Source organism: Geotrypetes seraphini, chromosome 4, assembly GCF_902459505.1.
Source record: "Geotrypetes seraphini chromosome 4, aGeoSer1.1, whole genome shotgun sequence".
Taxonomy (NCBI): Eukaryota; Metazoa; Chordata; class Amphibia; order Gymnophiona; family Dermophiidae; genus Geotrypetes; species Geotrypetes seraphini.
Genome location: NC_047087.1, coordinates 191283327 through 191302670, shown reverse-complemented (window position 1 = coordinate 191302670; position 19344 = coordinate 191283327). Strand labels below are relative to the sequence as shown.

The 19344-nt window shown below is 43.2% G+C and overlaps 1 protein-coding gene across 4 annotated transcripts in view; it reads right to left on the bottom strand.

The window, feature by feature from the left end:
- The window catches only part of PIK3AP1 (phosphoinositide-3-kinase adaptor protein 1), a 170944-nt gene that overhangs the window by 57281 nt on the left and 94319 nt on the right, over positions 1-19344 (bottom strand). For all 4 annotated transcript variants that reach the window (XM_033943251.1, XM_033943248.1, XM_033943249.1 and 1 more), the window contains 2 exons: positions 7376-7518; positions 1122-1254 (listed from right to left, as the gene is read on the bottom strand). In XM_033943251.1, coding sequence (XP_033799142.1) covers positions 1122-1254; positions 7376-7518 — 276 coding nt within the window. The remainder of the gene's footprint in view (positions 1-1121; positions 1255-7375; positions 7519-19344) is intronic.

Below are 19344 nucleotides of genomic sequence, written 5' to 3'. Positions count from 1 at the left end.
CAGCAGGAGGGAATGGGCATCCCTCCTGCTTGGCTGCTTTGGGAGGGGCTTGGGCATTTGGGGGTAGGAGGGAGTGGGTATCCCTCCTGCTGACTGACTTCACAGGAGGGGGTTCCCTGTCGCAGCCACTCAGCTGATCATGGCAGGGGGATTCCCTTGCTACAGTCAGCTCAGTGGCCCCGTCACTTTGAAATGTAGGCTAGCATTTTGCTGGCCTATATTTCAGGTGTCGGTTGCGACCTTAGGGAGATGCCTAGGACCATTTAAGCTCAACCAAGGCCACTTCTCCCATTTCCAGCACTGGGGGAGCTTAAGTGTCTTGATGCGTTAACCTCAACCATGATAAACGCCTACAATGTAGGCGTCCTACCTCATTTTTTGGGTTTTTTAAACTTGTGTCCTGATTGGTTACTAGACAGCGGTAGGACACCTACCGCTGCCTATAATTGGGATGCTAGTTTATAGAATCGGCCCTCTAGTGTCTGCCTGGCACTGTGCTATCTGTAAATAGTTTGGAGACTGTTTGATCATCTTTGAATAAAGTTCCTGTTTTGTTCACTTATACCTTGGGCCAAGCTGTCTTTTCATCAGAAGGAGAGTGATGAGTATGTGTGAAGTGAGTGAAGATCCCAGAATTGCTTATCCTTCAGCCTACTGGAGTTATCTGGCCCCGGCCTACACCCAAGCTCAAGTGTGAATCAGTGAGAGTCTGTGATTATTTATTTCATTAATATTCATAAAGTAAGGGCTCCTGTGTCACATGTGAAGATACATCCTACTGCATGAATTACATGCCATGGCTTGGTGCCAGTTTAGTCAAGGGGAATACATCTTACATGGACTTTCCAGGGCTACATAACTGGTAGGTTGATTCAAATCTTTTATGACGGAGGCATACCCTGAACTTTGGAAATATTAATCTGAGGGTACGACAGGGCAATAAATCCCATAGACAAGTTTAGGATTGCATACAGGCCCTTTTTTATTAGGAATATCTGGGGGATATAGTCTGGAAAACAAAACTGTATTATGTATATATCCATTAGCCAAAAGTATTAGAGCTCTGCAGTATGGGAAATTTGACAGAGCAGCTGTAGAAGAAGGTCCTGGACTTGACTTACTTGTAGCAATATCATCCTCTTCCAACTGGCTGATACCAAAGACATGTAAACCGCTTGCAGGAATGTTCTTCTTCAGTGACTCTGTCAGCAGCTTGTCCAAGGCCTCCATACTATAAGGAACAATCTTAAAGGCCTAAGGGCAACAGAGAGAACTCATTGCTTATCAACAGCACACATCATTTGCAGGTTTTAAAGTTAAGAAGGAGTTATAGGGATCAATTAGGGAAGCAGAACAATTGCTGATGGTACAGACACAGCTCCTAGTTTCCCTTGAAAATTTGGGGATAGTTAGAAAATTCTACAACAAAGTTCCCCAAATTCTGTGGAATATCTGCATTAATTTTACTTACATAAGATACAAATTATTTTACGTTATTAAAAAATTTCTTGATTTTTCTTTAGTGCCTGGATAATAAATACTGTTTGTTTTCTTTTAAAAAAAAATTTCTCCAGTTCATTTTTGTACCCCTTTTTTTCCTTTTTCCCTTTCTTTTGTCTTTGCCCATAAGTCTATCTCAGTGTTCTCTACCCAGTCCTCGGGACACACCCATCTGGCCAGCTCTTCAGAATATCCACGATGAATACACACAAATAGATGTGTACATTAAGGAAGCAGTGCATGCAAATCTCTGTCATGCATATTCATTGTAGACATCCTGAATGGCTGACTAAATGGTTATACCCAGAGGACCAGTGGCGTAGCAATGGAAGGTGGTGTCCGGGGCTGTGGTGCCCCCCCAGTCTTCCCTGCTACACTGTGTGTCCCTCCCCAAATCTTCCCTATTGTGCTATGCATCCCCCCCCACCACATACCTCTTGAACTGTTCGCCAGTGTGAGCAGCACCTTCCACTTGATGCTTGCGCCGGCCTTGGCACCCTTCTGATGTCATGTCCTGGTCCTGCGACCAGGAAGTGATGTCAGAATAGAGCCGAGTATGGCATGAGCAGCAAGTGGAAGATGCTGCTTATACCAGCAAACTTTTAAAGAGGTACATGGCGGGGGGGGGGGGGGGGCAGAGAGGAAAAGAGGCACCTCCTGCGAAGATGGCACCCAGGGCGGTCCGCAGCCCTTCCTTACTACACCACTGCTGAGGGCTAGACTGAGAAGCACTGGTCTATTTTATTCTTTTGTTCCGTCTTTCCTATCTGTCCTGTTTGATCCCCTTTGCAGTTTCTTTTCCTCCAGTCTCTCATCCATTAGTTTCCCAGTTCTATGTCTTAGCGTCACTCCCTAACCACTTATCCCTCTGATTCTCTTCCCTTCTTTACCACCCAGCTTCTCATCCCTAGACCAGCAACTCCGATTTCCTTGCTTTTAACCTCATCAGCAGCCAACCTTTCGTCCCTCTTTGCCTTCTCCTTTCCCTACTCTTACTACCCAAATGTCCATCCCTCCTGCTCTCTTTCAGCTTCACCCTGTTAATCTCTTATCTCTCCCACCTTCCTTTTCCTCTTCTTCTTTCAGGTTCACCAAGTATCCTTCCCCCTTATCTGCTGCAGATCTGAAATCCTTTGTCACCATGATCACACTTCTCCTCTCCCTCCATGCCCGCCAGTTACTGATTCTGCTTACCTCTTGCTTCCAAATCTGGATCTCCCACCTGCCCCACTGCAGTGATGGTTCTTACTTTGTCAGCCTTTTCTGAATCAGAAACTACACTCACAGTTTCAATTATATGGCTGCTTTTGCTATAAAGCAGTGTCTCGCAAACTTTGCCAAGCCGCAGCACACTAAATATAGTGGCCACAGCTTGAGACATCCGGAAGTGTGTGGATGTTGATGCGATGATATCACACACATACATGACATCATCATGCTGACATCTGCGCATGCAGACGGGCCCTGAGCGCCAGTGTGGGTGCTGGAAGGAAAGTTGCGGAGAGAAGGAGAGGTGCTGGTGCCGACTGATTGCCTACAGGATGTGCCTCTTGTTGCGAGAGGCACGTCCTGTAGTCAGTCAGCCGATGCTGGCGCCTCTCCTCTTCCCCGGTGTCTCATGGCACACCTGAAATCTTGGGAGGCATAGTATGCAATACACTGCTATAAGGTGTTACATGGTTTAGCACCAGGATATCTTGTAGATCAATTTCAATTTGTTAGTTCAAGATGATCTTTGCATAGACCAGTGTTTCTCAACACGCGGTACGCGTACCCCTGGGGATACGCGGGCTGCTTGTTGGGGGTATGCAGCATGGCCGCTGTGGAGAATATTCTCTGCCCACCTGTCCGTAGAAGCCGCACTGCCGCTGCCGGGGATCCCTCCATACTACCCGCCCCACCCGCTGAAGCCGCTGCTGGGTTTCTCTGCCCGCCCTCCCTCCCAAAGCCAACCCCCAGGGTTTCCCTCCGATGTCAGAGCTGACGTCAGAGGAAAGCCTTCCAGGTCAGGGGTGGTTTCCAGTTACCTCCTTGCCGCACTCACTCCTTCAGTGGCTTGTTGGGGGGATGTGCAGCCGGCAGCAATTCACACACTGTACGTAGCTGACCTGGAAACCTCTCCGACATCAGAGCTTTTTTTTTTTTTTTAATTAAAAATAAGTAAAGAAAAAAAATACATGAGGGGGAAGGCAAATGGCAAAAAATTGAACAACGTTCAGAGACACGACTTCTTAGATCCACGGAAAACTAAGAACTGAGTAGCCGCAAGCCTGCGTCGGGCGGGAAGCCACTCTTGCATACACGTGCGGGCAGTTTGTAAACTTTCTTAAGTTCCTAAAGTGGCGATGCACTTTTGAAACTGTCCGTACCGGGGATCTGTGGATGACATCACCCATATATGAGAATATAAGAACATAAGAATAGCCTTGCTGGGTCAGACTAATGGTCCATCTTGTCCAGTAGCCCATCTTCATGGTGGCCAATCCAGGTCACTAGTCCCTGACAAAAACCCAAACAGTAGCAACATTCCATGCTACCAATCCCAGGGCAAACAATGGCTTCTCCCATGTCTATCTCAATAGCAGACTTTGGGCTTTTTCTCTAGGATCTTGTCCAAATCTTTTTTTAAACCCAGATATGCTAACCCCTGTAACCACATCCTCTGGCAAAGTGATCCAGAGTTTTATTATTCGTAGACTGAAAAAATATGTCTTCCTATTTGTTTCAAAAGTATTACCATGTAACTTATTGAGTGTTCCCTAGACTTTGTACTTTCTGAAAGAGTAAAAAATCAATTCACTTTCACTTTTACCCATTCTATACCACTCAGGTTTGTGTATCACATCCCCCCTCAGCTGTCTTTTCATACTGAAGAGCCCTAAACTCTTTAGCCTTTCCTCATATGAGAGGAGTTCCCCTTTATCATTTTGGTTGCCCTTCTGTGAACCTTTTCTAATTCCGCTGCTCAAGTTTCAGGCAAAGTAATGAAGCTTAAAATCCTGCCTGTTTTCTTTCAGTTTCTAGCATGCTCCAGGTAACATTTAATCTTCACGGCTTGTGAATGCTTGATCTGGTGGCAGCTGTTGGGGAAAACCCAGAAAACATGCAGCAGAAGACAACCAGAATCACCCACAACTTTCTCTTTCCACGGTCCCATGCTCTCTCTCTGGCTGTTCCGGAGGAACAAGAGGCATGGGCAGGCTGTAGGACCCAGGAAAGAAAAACAATCTTAGTGGGAGAGATGGTGACTAGATTTAGATCAGAAAAACTTTCTGCACCAGTTGCCAAGGAATGCAGCTTGTTCAGTGCTTCAGAACTGGCAGGATTTTTAAAGCTGATGGCTATAACTCAACAACTATAATTTGGTATATTACATTATTTTTGCAAAGAAAGGTGAACAGGTTTGTTAACATTTGAGGGACACTTAGTGGAAATAAGTTTTTGATGATGTTATACCTTTAGAATATGGCTTCATCATGTCTATTAAGACTCAAAAGGGAAATGAATAGATGCTGTGATTTATTATAGTACTGAGATACAGAAGGAAGAAAATAGATATTAATTGTTTGATAATACAAAGATATTGCTGGTTACAATTATATTACATAGATACAGTGGGTACATACATATTCAAACTGATTTTAAGTGGGCAGGCGAAATCTCTAGCAGCAGCCATTTTGAAAGGGAAGCTGCAATGGGTAAGTAGGCATCACTCTTTTCCTTTCTACTTCTAGACCCCCAGGGATCAAGAAAGGAGGCCCTGGGTAGGGTTGCCAGAAGTCCAGATTTACCCGGACATGTCCTCTTTTTAGAGGGCATGCCGGGCAGCTTTCGAAAACCCGGCGCTTTGTCCGGGTTTTTGAAAAAGCAGATCGCGTCAGGAGAGGGCACCTGAGGATGCGCAGATGCAATGTGGTGATGTTACATGCAAGCACTTGTGCTCATGACATCATCATGTCGCATCTGCACATGTGCAGATGCCCTTCCGACCGACGAGAACAGGCGGAGGGGGCAGGGCTAGGGGTATGGCCGTGGTGTGGCACGGGCTTAATGGGGCAGGGTGACAGGTCTATGGGTCCGGATTTTACGTAAATAAAATCTGATAACCCTAGCCCCAGGGAGGAGGCTCTTCAGGGGTGGGGGGGATTTTTGGGGAGAGCCAGTTGCTGTTTCAGAGGGAATCAGAGGAGGAAGTCAGTTGCAGTTCTGTGACAGTGAAAGGGATGAAGGGTCAGCTGTAGTTCCAGAGGCTGGGAAAGAGAGAGGGAGGGATGGAAGTGAGAGTTCTGGGTGGGGGAATTGGGGAGGGGGTGGAATCAGGACCTGGTCAGATAACCTTATGTGGATTCCAGCCGATATTCAGCCCAAACTTTCATAAGTGTCTTATGCAGACGGCATAGCTCAAACATGTCAAACACAAGGCCCTGGGGTCCAATCCAGCCCACCTGGCCATTTTATGTGGCCCTCGGTGACTGTGCCGCATCTAAGTGCCTGACTGTGCAGCCCCAGTCTCAGTGGCGCTCCAAGCACCTGAATGCACTGCCCCACTCCCAGAAGCACTCCAGGCTCCTCACCATGCTTTTTTTTTTTTTTTTTTTTTGAACATCATTTTTATTAAAGAGACCACAGGAGAAACAAGCAGGTGTCCAAGAATGCATAACACAATTGCAAACACTGGCTGCAGTACAGAGGCAGAACAGGCAGCAACAAAAGTGCAAGATAAACCACTAAAACACAGGAAAGTCCAATAAGGAAAAAAGCCCGCCTCTTCTGTGAGCCTCAAGAAATTTTGAAAAAAACGTTCCATCCCAAGAATATCCCACAGAGAAAAAAAAACAACACAACCATGCTGCCATAGTACCCATTTGCAGGCAGAAGGACCCAGTCCCAGTGTAAAAGCTAGGTTGGAGCAGGGTGCTCCTCAGAAGTGCCTGACCGTGCCACAGGTGCCTCAGGACGAGGAAGGATCTAAGACTAAGTATCTTAATAGAAAATTCGGCCCTTGACTTAGCCTGTGTTTTAGATTTCTGCCCCTTATGTGATTGAGTTTGACACTCCTGGCCTGGCTGATCATTGGTTATGATCCGCGTAAATCCTGGAGCCTGCTTCCTATCAGACCTAGATATTCAATGCTAGTGCCCTCACATGGCCTGGTATTGAATATGCAAATCTAGCTTTGTAGGTGATGGTGTGTGTATGCCTTCGAGTTGACCACCAATCCATGGCTGCATGCATAGTGAGGAATCCTCTCTGTGATGTTTCAAGGCAGAGTACAGGAGTGGTTTGAGCTGGTGATGCTCACTCTAGCTCAGGGGTTCTCAAAGTCCCTCCTTGAGGGCCGCAATCCAGTCTGGTTTTCAGGATTTCCCCAATGAATATGCATGAGATCTGTGTGCATGCACTGCTTTCAATGCATATTCATTGGGGAAATCCTGAAAACCCGACTGGATTGCGGCCCTCAAGGAGGGACTTTGAGATCCCTGCTCTAGCTGATGAATATTGACCAGAGCATATATAAGCTATATATACTGCAGTGTGATGATACAGTAAAATTAATATATGCAGGTGATATGTTTCTACGTACACTAAGATACTAGAATTCTCATGGGTTATAACTGGAGGACTGTCATGGGCCCAGTTACCGGAATTGAGTATGATGACTCAGCAGAGAGGTGGGAATGAGGCAATGATGGGAAACACTGGGTATAAGTGGAAGGCAAGTGAGGACAGAAAAGGAAATACATGGGCACTGCTAATGATAACCTCTGATATCAGCATCCCCATCCCAGTGAGAGGTGCTAGAGAATAGTCTACCCTGGCTCAGCATCATAGATAGGACAGAGAACATTTATAGATAACCAGAGAAAAGACTTACCTGGCACATAAACTCAATGGGACTGTTGGTGCTGTCCAGCAGTTTACTAAGTTGCTCCATGTTAGTGTAATAGCGAATCTTTGCTGTGCATACTGTCAGTCCTCCAGCAAGAACTGTCAGAGAAGCCCATCCTGAGGAAAAATCTAAATAAGGGAAAGCAGAGGTTCAGTCAGAAGAAATGGCCAGAATTCAGTCCCAGGCATTACAGGAGATCGAGGACAGCAGGTTCATATCACCACACTACTTTTTGAACCCAGGCATCATAAAAGATAATCTGAATAGGTGTAGTGTGGGAAAGGAATGGGGTGGTTCTTGCTCCTCCACCCAATGTTGCAAGTAGTAATGTTGGCTTTGTCCCCCTAAAGCAGACATGAGCAACTCTGGTCTGCGAGGGCCGGAATACAATCAGGTTTTCAGGATTTCCCCAATGAATATACATGAGATGCATGAGATCTATTTGCATGCGCTGCTTTCAATGCATATTCATTGGGGAAATCCTGAATACCCAATTGGATTCCGGCCCTCAAGGACTGGAGTTGCCCAAGTCTGCCCTAAACCCACTGGCAATGTTTTTCTTACTCTCTGCCTCCTCCCCCCATGTAAGCAGGCAAACTACACTCTGGTTTTAGGACAGCTTAGCATTTCTCACCTCTATATTTTCTAGGTTACAAATTCCTATTTCCTAATACTCATGTTAGTACCACACTGGATATTTATTAGGGGTGTACAGGTCAAAAAGATTTTTTGTTTCAGTTTCTGTGCTATATACAGGATTTTTCAATTTATTGAGATTTTTAATTTTTTTTTTCCGAAAGGCTCATGGCCATTTAAATTGCCTGTCTAGGACTAACTGAACATTTTTAGTGGCACTAACCAGATAGCATAGCTGAAAATGCCCAGTTAGCACCCCAAGCTGAAATTGGCTACCTTGGGGTTATTCTAGCAATAAAATCTGCACTTAAGCTGGAGGGTGATATGTAGGCTTGGAAAGGTACAGTCCATTTGGGTCAACTGAAACAGCTATTGATGCTCAAAATTTCACTTAAGGTTCATCAATAGGACCCTTGAGGAAGGCAAAGAATTGCCGAAACAAGGCCTGTGTGGGGTCTGGTTCTCACTTTGTGAGCATTAAACATACAGTGATATTACTAAATAAGGAATTCCTGCTTTAATATACTTTTCCTAGGATCTTTTTATTTACTGAATTAATTTTTTTAGTTGAATTTGTATTTTTTGTGGTTTTCATTTTATGTACGTTCATAGGCGGAATAGAAATTTTAAAATCAATCAATCAATACTACAACACCTTTCACACAGACTCTTTGTATCTTATATGTACTTGTTTTTATTATACAGTATTTTGAGGAATAAATAGTCTATTATAAACTTCCTGTAGCTCCAGGAACCTGTGTTCCACTTTGTGCGGTGGGTGATATTTGGCACATAACCAGTTAAACTGCATAAAAGGCAGTTCTGTCTTTAAATGGTTTTTTATAGCCAGTTAAATGACGAATATCGCACTTAACTGGCTACATTTTGGCCATCTCCTATACCTGGAAATTCAATGCTGGAACCGGGACATGACCTGGCATTGAATTTCTGGGTCTGCCTGTAGTGGTCAGCAAAACATTAAACACCACTGACTGAATATTGGGCCGGAGGTTTTTATTTGTACCATAATCTTTTTGACCTAGGTTTGGGGCAATGTAGGTTAAAAATAAAGATGACTCTTCATTGCTCCCTAATTGGCTCTACAAAGAGTTGGCACCAGCTCCAATTAATACAGAATGCTGCAGCATGACTCTGAGCGATGTGATCACATCTCACCATTCCTGCAAAGACTTCACTGGCTTCCAGTACAATAAAGGGCTACATTTAAAACTCTGATCTTCAAGCCCCTTACAGGAAATGGGTCAGAGTACTTGAAGAGCAGAATCTCCCTCCAAGATCACTAAGGTCCTCCCAGGGAATATCCTTAACCATATCCTCTCCAAAAGAAATCATGCAATGGGACCCCTACCAATGAGCCTTCTCCAGAGTAGCCCCCACACTCTGGAATGCACTCATAAGAACATAACAGTTGCCATACTGGGACAGACTAAAGGTCCATCAAGCCCAGTATCCTGTTTACAACAGTGATCAACCCAGGTCACAAATACCTGACAAGATCCCAAAGTGTAAAACAGATTTTATGCTGTGTGTCCTAGGAATATTTCCAGGTTCATCTTAATAATGGCCTATGGACTTTTCTTTTAGGAAACTATCCAAACACTTTTTAAACCCTGCTGAGCTAACTGCTTTCACCACTTTCTCTGGTAATGAATTCCAGAGTCTAATCACATGTTCAGTGAAGAAATATTTTTTCTGGTTTGTTTAAAATCTACAGTATTACTTAGCAGCTTTATTGCAAGTCCCCTAGTCCTAGTATTTTTGAAAGAGTAAACAAGTGATTTACATCTACCCATTTCACTCCACTCATTATTTTATAGACCTCTATCATATCCCCCCTGAGCTGTCTCTTCTGCAAGTTGAAGAGCCCCAGCTGCTTTAGCCTTTCCTCAAAGGGAAGTCGTCCCATCCCTTTTACCATTTATGTCACCCTTCTCTGTACCTTTTCTAATTCCACTATCTTTTTTGAGATGCAGTGACTAGAATCGCAAATATTATTCAAGATGTGACGACATAAAGGCATTATAACATTCTCATCTTTGCTTTCCATTCCTTTCTTGATACTTCCTAACATTCTATTTATATTCTTAGCTGACACTGCACACTGACCCTTTTCCTGGGTGGTGATTCCTAATATGGAACCCTGCATCCTGTATCTATAGTTCAGGTTCCTCTTTCCCACATGCATCACTTTGCACTTGCTCACACTAAACATCATCTGCCACTGATACCCAGTCTCCCAAGGTCCTCTTGCAGTTTTTCACAAATCTCCCAGAAAGGCTTTACTTAACCAAGCTCTACTTCAGAAAGCAGGTGAAAGCTTGGCTTTTTCACCAAGCCTTTAATGCATGGGTGTCAAAGTCCCTCCTGAAGGGCCACAATCCAGTCGAGTTTTCAGGATTTCCCCAATGAATATGCATGAGATCTATTTGCATGCACTGCTTTCATTGTATGCTAATAGATCTCATGCATATTCATTGGGGAAATCGTGAAAACCCGACTGGATTGCGGCCCTCGAGGAGGGACTTTGACATCCCTGCTTTAACGGAAGAAGTAACTAATGAATTAGTAACACACACACAAAGACTAATACCAGCTGCACATGCTGAAGCAGAACTTGTCTATCCACTCATACTCTAGTGAGGCAATTACATTTACTGAGGACGCAAAGTTTTTAAATCGCAAGAAGACCCCTGGAGACAGGATTCCTAATTTGGAGATTCACAGATTCAGATTTGGGATTCTGGATCTTGATCAGGGCAGGATTAAATATAGACAAACCAGGAATTTGCCTAGGGCCCAAATATTTCGAAAGAGCCCTCTCGATTGTGCTAATTCAATGGCTCTCAAGGCAGATGTTTGCCTGGTAAGTCAGCAGCTGGTAGAGAAAATAGTGATGGGGTGACTTGGGGGGAACCAGAGCCATCACTGCCTGCAAAGCTCTGACTATTCTCCTTACCCAACTCTAAGCATTATTTTCAAATCAGGAGGAAGCATTTCTTACATGCTGGCTTTTCCTCTGCAGTCAGTCCCTAAGCGGGCTCCATTTATAGGAATTTCAAAATGTATTTATATTACAAGGTGCTTGACTGCCTAAGATTCAGCAAAGGTTTAATCCTACCCTGATTCTGATTCATGGGCTGAGTCCAGTTCACCCAGACCCTCCACCAACCTTCTTATCCACTATCCATCCATATATCTACCTCTCACCCATTTCCACCTTCCCACTGCCCCAAATTCTAAGAGCCTTCTAAACAATTAAGAAACCGATCTAGTTTCAGCCACCCAGTTAAACTATCACTGAAATTATTTGAAAAACCTTGATGTGTTGTTGCCTGTAGCTAGTTGTTCTTTCCTGCTGTGCTTTAGAGAATGTTCATTGGTTCCTTTCCCTTACATAACATAAGAACATAAGCAATGCCTCCGCTGGGTCAGACCTGAGGTCCATCCTTGTTTTAATTTTAAATCTTTATTGATTTTTAATCTAAAACAGTATCATACAAATGAACAAACAGTAGGTATTACATACATTACACTAATATCTGTGCAGGTAACATATTCATTCAAGATTTTCAGTTAGCCTACATATAATAATAACATAATATATCATATAAATAAAGAATAAAGTTACCCACATGTCCCCATCAATATTTATTCCCCTCCCTCCAACCCCCCACTGTGGGGGTGTTAGAATTTATTTTTTTTGGGGGGGGGATTTTTTGTTGTACAAATTACTGTTTTGGTGGTACATTGATAACAATTGATGTCAATTAGGAGTTCTTTGCCAGTGTTTTTGAAAATTCAATAAACATGACTTTGTATAAAATTATTTGATAGCATTATTCAACCGGTTTTTCTGTATGGGAGTTAAGTCTGAAGTCTATACAGGAAGGGTCAGAGTCAAATATAAATCCTGAACTTCCAGTTCTGTAACAAGCCAAATTCACAGAAACCTGTCCAACAACAGATCAATAGCAGAATTAGTTTCATAATACAATACAGTTCTAACCAAATTCTGCTGTCGTCATGGTAACAGCAATACAACTTCCCTTCACTGCCAATGTGTGAAGTAACAAAAAACAATACTCACAAACTTACCATACCATTCTGAGATAGCAACTGCTCTCAGAATTCAATTAGCACCAACCCTACCTATGAACATGTAGCACTGCAAATGTTTCTATAACAACCCATTGTCTGCTGTGGTTGTGGGTTATAGAAACTGCTTAAGCCTTTAACGGAAGAAGCAACTAAAGAATTAGCAACACACACACAGAGACTAATACCAGCTGCACATGCTGAAGCAATACTTGTTTATCCACTCTTACTCCTAAAATGTAAAAGAAGTAAAGAGTTCTCTAGCCAAGACGGGAGGAAATGCTGAATGCTCAACATTTCAAGATTACTTCATAATATGTGTGAGAAGGCGACAGGTTATGGGCCAGTTGGTCTAATAAATTGGGGAAAATGGTTGGGCCAGATAAGTCATGGGTCTATAGATTCAAAATAGTAGGGGCCTACCAGTTTAAGTTCCATTTCATTACAGTTTAGTAGATACAACTAAGAACATAATCTGACACATACTGTATACTGTATATCTACCAGCGCTTAATTAAGCTAAGAAATGTGTTCTTCGTTTTCTGCCTGTAACTTTCTAGTCAATAAAGTCTGCAATATTTTGACCAATAGGTCTAGGCCAGTGGTCTCAAACTCACGGCCCGCCAGGTACTATTGAGGCCCTCAGTATGTTACCATTGTTCTGGAACATTGCCCGCCTCACTGCTGTAACCTCAAGGAAGCGCTTTCCTGCGTCTGTACGCGATTGTGAGGTGGAGTGTAGAGGTTTATTTAAAATGGTTTAAACTTTTAAAAAGTTTTAAATGGTTGCAGTTGAAGCAGGCCATTCAGGTAGGGTCTTGGAGAATGAGATGTACAATGTCAGCATCTATGAGACAAACTTGGTTATTTTTGTTACATAGAGTGTTTTGGACCCCTGTTCGTTTGCAAAAAATAGATAGTTCTAAGTCTGATAGATGCTGGCACTGTAATCTGGAACCTGGGACATTAGATCATCTACTTTATTATTGCCCTATATTAAGATATTTTGGAATTCAATCTGGTCTCAAGTAAATGCATTATTGGAAAATCATGTTGCACTTTCTTATGATACAGTGTTATTTGGCATGATGATGAGAAAAAAGAGTCAAATATCATCATATAACAACAAGCTTTTATTAGTCATGACAGGGGTTGCCATCCAACATATAACCAATAATTGGAAAAATCACAGTAACCTTAGTTACACATTTTGGTGGAATTCTTTATGCCATATATTTAAAATGGAACAAGCAATAGCAATACAAAGAGGGACATATACTAACTTTATAAAAATATGGGGGCCATTGCAAAATATTGTGGTGAATAGTCATCAATTCTTCTCTTTTCCGTTTCTTTTTAGCACACTAAAGGGGGGAGGGAGTTGGGAATAATTTTACATAATATGTTATAATATGATGTATAATATGTGTATATTTCTATTGAAAATGTGATGAAGGATGGGTGGTGGGGGGGGGAGTTATTGTATCACTAGATTTGTATGTGGTAGATATTAATGTGCTATTGTAGAATAATTTGTATAATATATTCTTTTCTGCACTTGTTGTTCAATTTGAAAACGAATAAAGAATTATTTTTTTTTAAAAAAAAGCGCTTTCATGAGATTACAGCAGTGAGGCAGGCAACGTTCCAGAATGTAAGATAACCACTGAAGGCAGTGCAGCTTGTGCGTGTTTATGTAATCTCTTGAACTCTCGCGAAATTCGGCGGTGACTGCTTGATGTAAGATGGCGATTGTGTCCGGTGCTGGAGGAGGTGAGAGCTGAAGGTGGTTGCGGATGCGACCACTGGACACTTATGGCACAAGTTTTCTAGGCACAAGTCGGATATTGATTCTCTCCTCTACAAAAAAGCCTAGAGGACTACACCAAAATCTTGTCTCATGCAGTTGATACTTTAGATTAGAATCTAAATCACAATCTTGCATGAGCTGAAAGCAGTGCAACACGCAGAAAGTGAAAAACTATCTAAACTTCACTCTCTGCATGCTGCTCTGCTTTCAGCTGTGTATAGCTGAAATTATCAGAAGCAATTAAGGAAAGATTTATAAACTATAACGAGTTGTCATTTCTTTAATAAGACATTAACTATTTTTTTTGCGGTCCTCCAAGTACCTACAAACCCAAAATGTGGCCCTGCAAAGGGTTTGAGTTTGAGACTGCTGGTCTAGGCAGTAGGTTTGCATTCTACGAGTCAACAAATATCTTTGGTTGCCTTGACCATGGTGCAATACCGATGTTGCACACAACGGACGTGTTTTTCAAGTTTCAGTGTAGCCTGCGAGCGAACAATTTTGTTAAAAATGTCTGAAACTGTGCAAAGGGCAAAGAAGAAGCATAAGAACATAAGAACATAAGCAGTGCCTCCGCCGGGTCAGACCATAGGTCCATCCTGCCCGGCAGTCCGCTCCCGCGGCGGCCCAAACAGGTCACGACCTGTCTGCATCACCAGAAGGGGCTCCCTTGCCACCTTGGTTTCTCATTTAAGTCCTATCTTCCCATCATAGTCCTAACCCTCCGGTCTTGCACATGCACGACCTGTTGGCTTTCTATACCTGTGTTACATCCCAGCACCTCTCTCAGTATCCCACGATCCCTTTATCCCTCAGGAATCCGTCCAATCCCTGTTTGAATCCCTGTACCGTACTCTTCCTGATCACTTCCTCCGGTAGCGCATTCCAAGTGTCCACGACCCTTTGGGTGAAAAAAAACTTTCTTGCATTTGTTTTGAACCTATCTCCCTTCAGTTTCTCCGAATGCCCCCTCGTACTTGTTGTCCCCTTCAGTCTGAAGAATCTGTCCCTATCCACCCTCTCTATGCCCCTCATGATCTTGAAGGTCTCTATCATATCTCCCCTGAGCCTCCTTTTTTCCAGAGAGAAGAGCCCCAGCCTATCCAATCTCTCGGCATATGGGCAGTGTTCCAGCCCCTTTACCAGTTTCGTTGCTCTCCTTTGGACTCTCTCAAGTACCGCCATGTCCTTCTTGAGGTGCAGCGACCAATACTGAACGCAGTATTCCAGATGTGGACGCACCATCGCTCGATACAATGGCATGATGACTTCCCGCTTCCTGGTTGTTATGCCCCTCTTTATGATGCCCAGCATCCTGTTGGCTTTTTTCGAGGCTGCTGCGCACTGTGCAGATGGCTTCAGTGATGCATCCACCAGCACACCCAAGTCTCTCTCAGGTCTGCTATCTCCCAACAATGCCCCCCCCAATTTGTAGTTGAACAACGGGTTCTTTTTCCCTATATGCATGACCTTGCATTTTTCCACGTTAAAGCGCATTTGCCATTTGTTTGCCCAGTCTTCCAGCTTGTCCAGGTCCCTTTGCAGGTCCTCATACTCCTCCCTGGTCCTAACTCTACCGCACAGTTTGGTATCGTCTGCAAATTTTATAACCTCGCACTTTGCCTCCTTTTCCAGGTCGTTGATAAATATGTTGAAGAGTAACGGCCCCAGCACCGATCCCTGTGGCACACCGCTTGTGACTCCCCGCCAGTCAGAATATTGGCCCTTCACTCCGACCCTTTGCAGTCTACCCGACAACCAGTGCTTGATCCATCTGTGCACATCCCCTCCCACCCCGTGGTTCCACAGCTTCCTAAGCAGCCTTTCCTAAGCAAATCAAGTAATACAGACATCAGACAGTTTAAAAGAGAAGCTGCAAAAAGGACAGGTGCTATTGAAAGAGAATATGGATTGTCAATCTGATGTCTGGAAGAAAGTTCCATGGATTGGATTGTGCAAAGGAAATCCTATATTTGGATGGGCTGTGTGTAGCAAAAGCGTAATATACAAATCCACGTTTGAAGATGGTGCAGTAAAACTACACGGCACAAGGAATATGGCAGACCATATTCTTAATTATTTTATTAATTTTCAAATGACATACCAAGTAATTACTTGTACAGAAAATTAATTCATATAGATATGACCTATATCCAATATAAATCATATTCAATCTAAATAAAAAGAGAAAAATACAGGAAATTCTTTCAACCAACTCAACTCAAGTCCTCAAAATATGGATCCAAGAATTCATTAAAGCGAACAAAGGAAATTATTATTAGAAGATAAAATACAGAGACAACTGAGAGATGGGCAGATATATGATTATGGAGCTGTTGATTTCTCTTTATCCAGTCGGGACATTGCCAGGAAAGCTGATAATTGTTGTGGCTCAAAGAAAACATATTTAAGTGAGCGATAGCAAACAATACACTTGCAAGGATGTCTCAAGTAAAACGTTGCTCCCAGTGAAGTGACTCCAGATTTCAACAGCAAAAATTCTCTACTTCGCTTTTTGAGTTTCTCTAGAGAGATCAGGAAACATTTGTATTTTGCAACCAAGAAACTCTTTCTGTCTATTTTTAAAGAAAAGTCTCAATAACCATGTTTTATCCATGGCGAGAGCTACAGTCAAAATCATTGTAGAAGGTACAACTGTTTCTCTATTTGAAGTTTCTAACAATTCAGAGACATTAAGTAATGCTTGATCCGATGCTTGATCCGATATTTTAACTTGCGTTGGGGCATGGCAGACCATATAAAGTTTTGTTTCACCAGTTTCAGTAAGCAACTGACAACGGCTAGTTTTGTGAAGTGAGCTTAGAATAAGAATTTCTGTGAATCAGAGATCGAGCAGCTGTGTAGGAAGCTGAAGTGTGGCTTGTCGTACAGAACAGTTCTTTTGCTTTTAGTGATAATCCAGGATTTTGTTCCTTTGGTCAGCTCATGATTCATATCGGTAGCAAACATGGGAACATAAGCATCGATGTCGATTTATATAGGTCTCACACCGCTAGAACTGTTGTGTTTGATAAAATGAAGGAATGCCAAGAGGAAATCAAGAAACAAGTATGTCCTGCAGCTAAACAGAATGGTGTATCTTTCTGCACTAATATGGCAACTGATGAGATTCTAAATGCCTCTGCTCTACCTTATTGAACATCGCCGTATGTAACACTGCCTTATGTATCACCGCTGTATGTAACTCACAGCAAATGTATCTTCATTTCAAATGTAACTTTGCTGTAATAATAACTTCACTGTAAATGTAGCATCGCTGAAAATGTAACTTCGCTGTAAATGTACAGTCTCTTCATCTGTTAACCGCATAGAACTTCCATGGTAATGCGGTATACAAGAATAAAGTTATTATTATTATTATAGCAAAATCACATGCCATAGGAGCCCTCAATGAATTAATCCTGCCCTGCCTTTCATGTATTCTTTACTTTTAAATTGTAGTTCTCCCTACTGTCCTATACAGACCCCCAAGACAACTGGAAGACATGGATGCAAAATTAATTGAAGACATAGAGAATATCACTCTACGAGGAGAAGCTGTACTGCTAGGGGACTTCAATATGCCTGATGCAGACTGGAACTCATTTTCAGCGACAACCAGCGGTAGCAGGAGGCTCTTAACCTCCATAAAGGGAGCAAGTCTCAAACAAATGGTAACAGAGCCCACTAGGGCCCAGGCGATCCTCGACCTGGTACTCACCAACGGGGAAAGCGTCTCAGAGGTCTCAGTAGGAGATACGCTAGCCTCCAGCGACCACAACATAGTATGGTTCAACCTTAGGAAAGGCTTCCCTAGATCAAACACGAAAACAAAGGTACTCAATTTCCGGGGCACAGACTTCGCACGCATGGGAGATTTCGTCCATCAGACGCTGCAGGACCAAACAGAGACTGATGATGTAGAAGCTAAGTGGTTAACACTGAAATCAACCATACATGAAGCAACTAGCCACTTCATAAAATCAGTAAATAAACGACAAAGAAACAATAAACCCCAATGGTTCACCGCGGAGATCTCGCACCTCATTAAGGAGAAGAAAAAAGCGTTTCTCTCCTACAAGCGCACGGAGAAAAGAGAGGCAAAAGTAGAATATAGGACCAGGTCTACAGCGTCAAAATGGCAGTTAGGGAGGCAAAACTTTGAGTGGAAGAAATTCTGGCAAAAAACATTAAAAAGGGGGCCAAATCCTTCTTCAGGTATATTAGTGACAGAAAAAGGAACACAGGCGGGATAGTACGCCTTAGAAGACCGGACGGAAGTTACGTGGAAGCAGATTCTGATAAAGCCGAACTACTGAATGAATACTTCTGCTCAGTCTTCACCTGTGAGGCACCGGGACACGGTCCGCAGTTGAAGGCAACACAAAGCACAGAAGACCCGTTTCAGAATTTTGAGTTCACACCAGATGAAGTTTACAGTGAACTGGCAAGACTCAAGGTGAACAAAGTCATGGGACCAGACAATTTGCACCCAAGAGTGCTCAGAGAATTGAGCGATGTCCTGGCGAAACCGTTGGCTGAGCTATTCAATCTCTCCCTAAGTAAGGGGAAAGTTCCCCTGGACTGGAAATTAGCTAATGTCGTTCCTCTGCATAAAAAGGGTTGCAGGGCAGAGGCTGCGAATTATAGACCGGTGAGTCTCACATCAATAGTGTGCAAACTCATGGAAACACTAATTAAAAGCAAATTGGACACGATCTTGAATGAAGGGAATCTTCGGGATCCCAGTCAGCATGGATTCACCAAGGGTAGGTCCTGCCAATCCAATCTCATCAGCTTCTTTGACTGGGTAACAAGAAAGTTGGACTTGGGAGAGTCTTTGGACGTCGTGTACCTGGACTTCAGTAAAGCTTTTGACAGTGTCCCACACCGCAGGCTGCTAAGCAAGATGGAATCGATGGGGTTAGGAGAGACACTAACTGCATGGGTCAATGATTGGCTGAGTGACAGACTTCAGAGGGTGGTGGTTAATGGTACCCTCTCTAAAACATCGGAGGTGACCAGTGGAGTGCCGCAGGGCTCGGTCTTGGGTCCACTCCTTTTCAACATATTCATAGGAGATCTGACTCAAGGGCTTCAAGGTAAAATAACACTATTCGCTGATGATGCCAAACTATGTAATATAGTAAGTAAATGCAGTTTACAGAATTATATGGCGCAGGACCTGCTTACATTGGAAAGTTGGTCCTCAACCTGGCAGCTAGGCTTCAATGCTAAGAAATGTAAGGTCATGTACCTCGGAAGCGGAAATCCATGCAGGACGTACTTCTTGAACGGAGAAACTTTAACTAGGACTTCAGCAGAACGAGATTTAGGAGTAATCATCACTGCAGACATGAAAACTGCCAATCAAGTGGAGAAGGCTTCATCT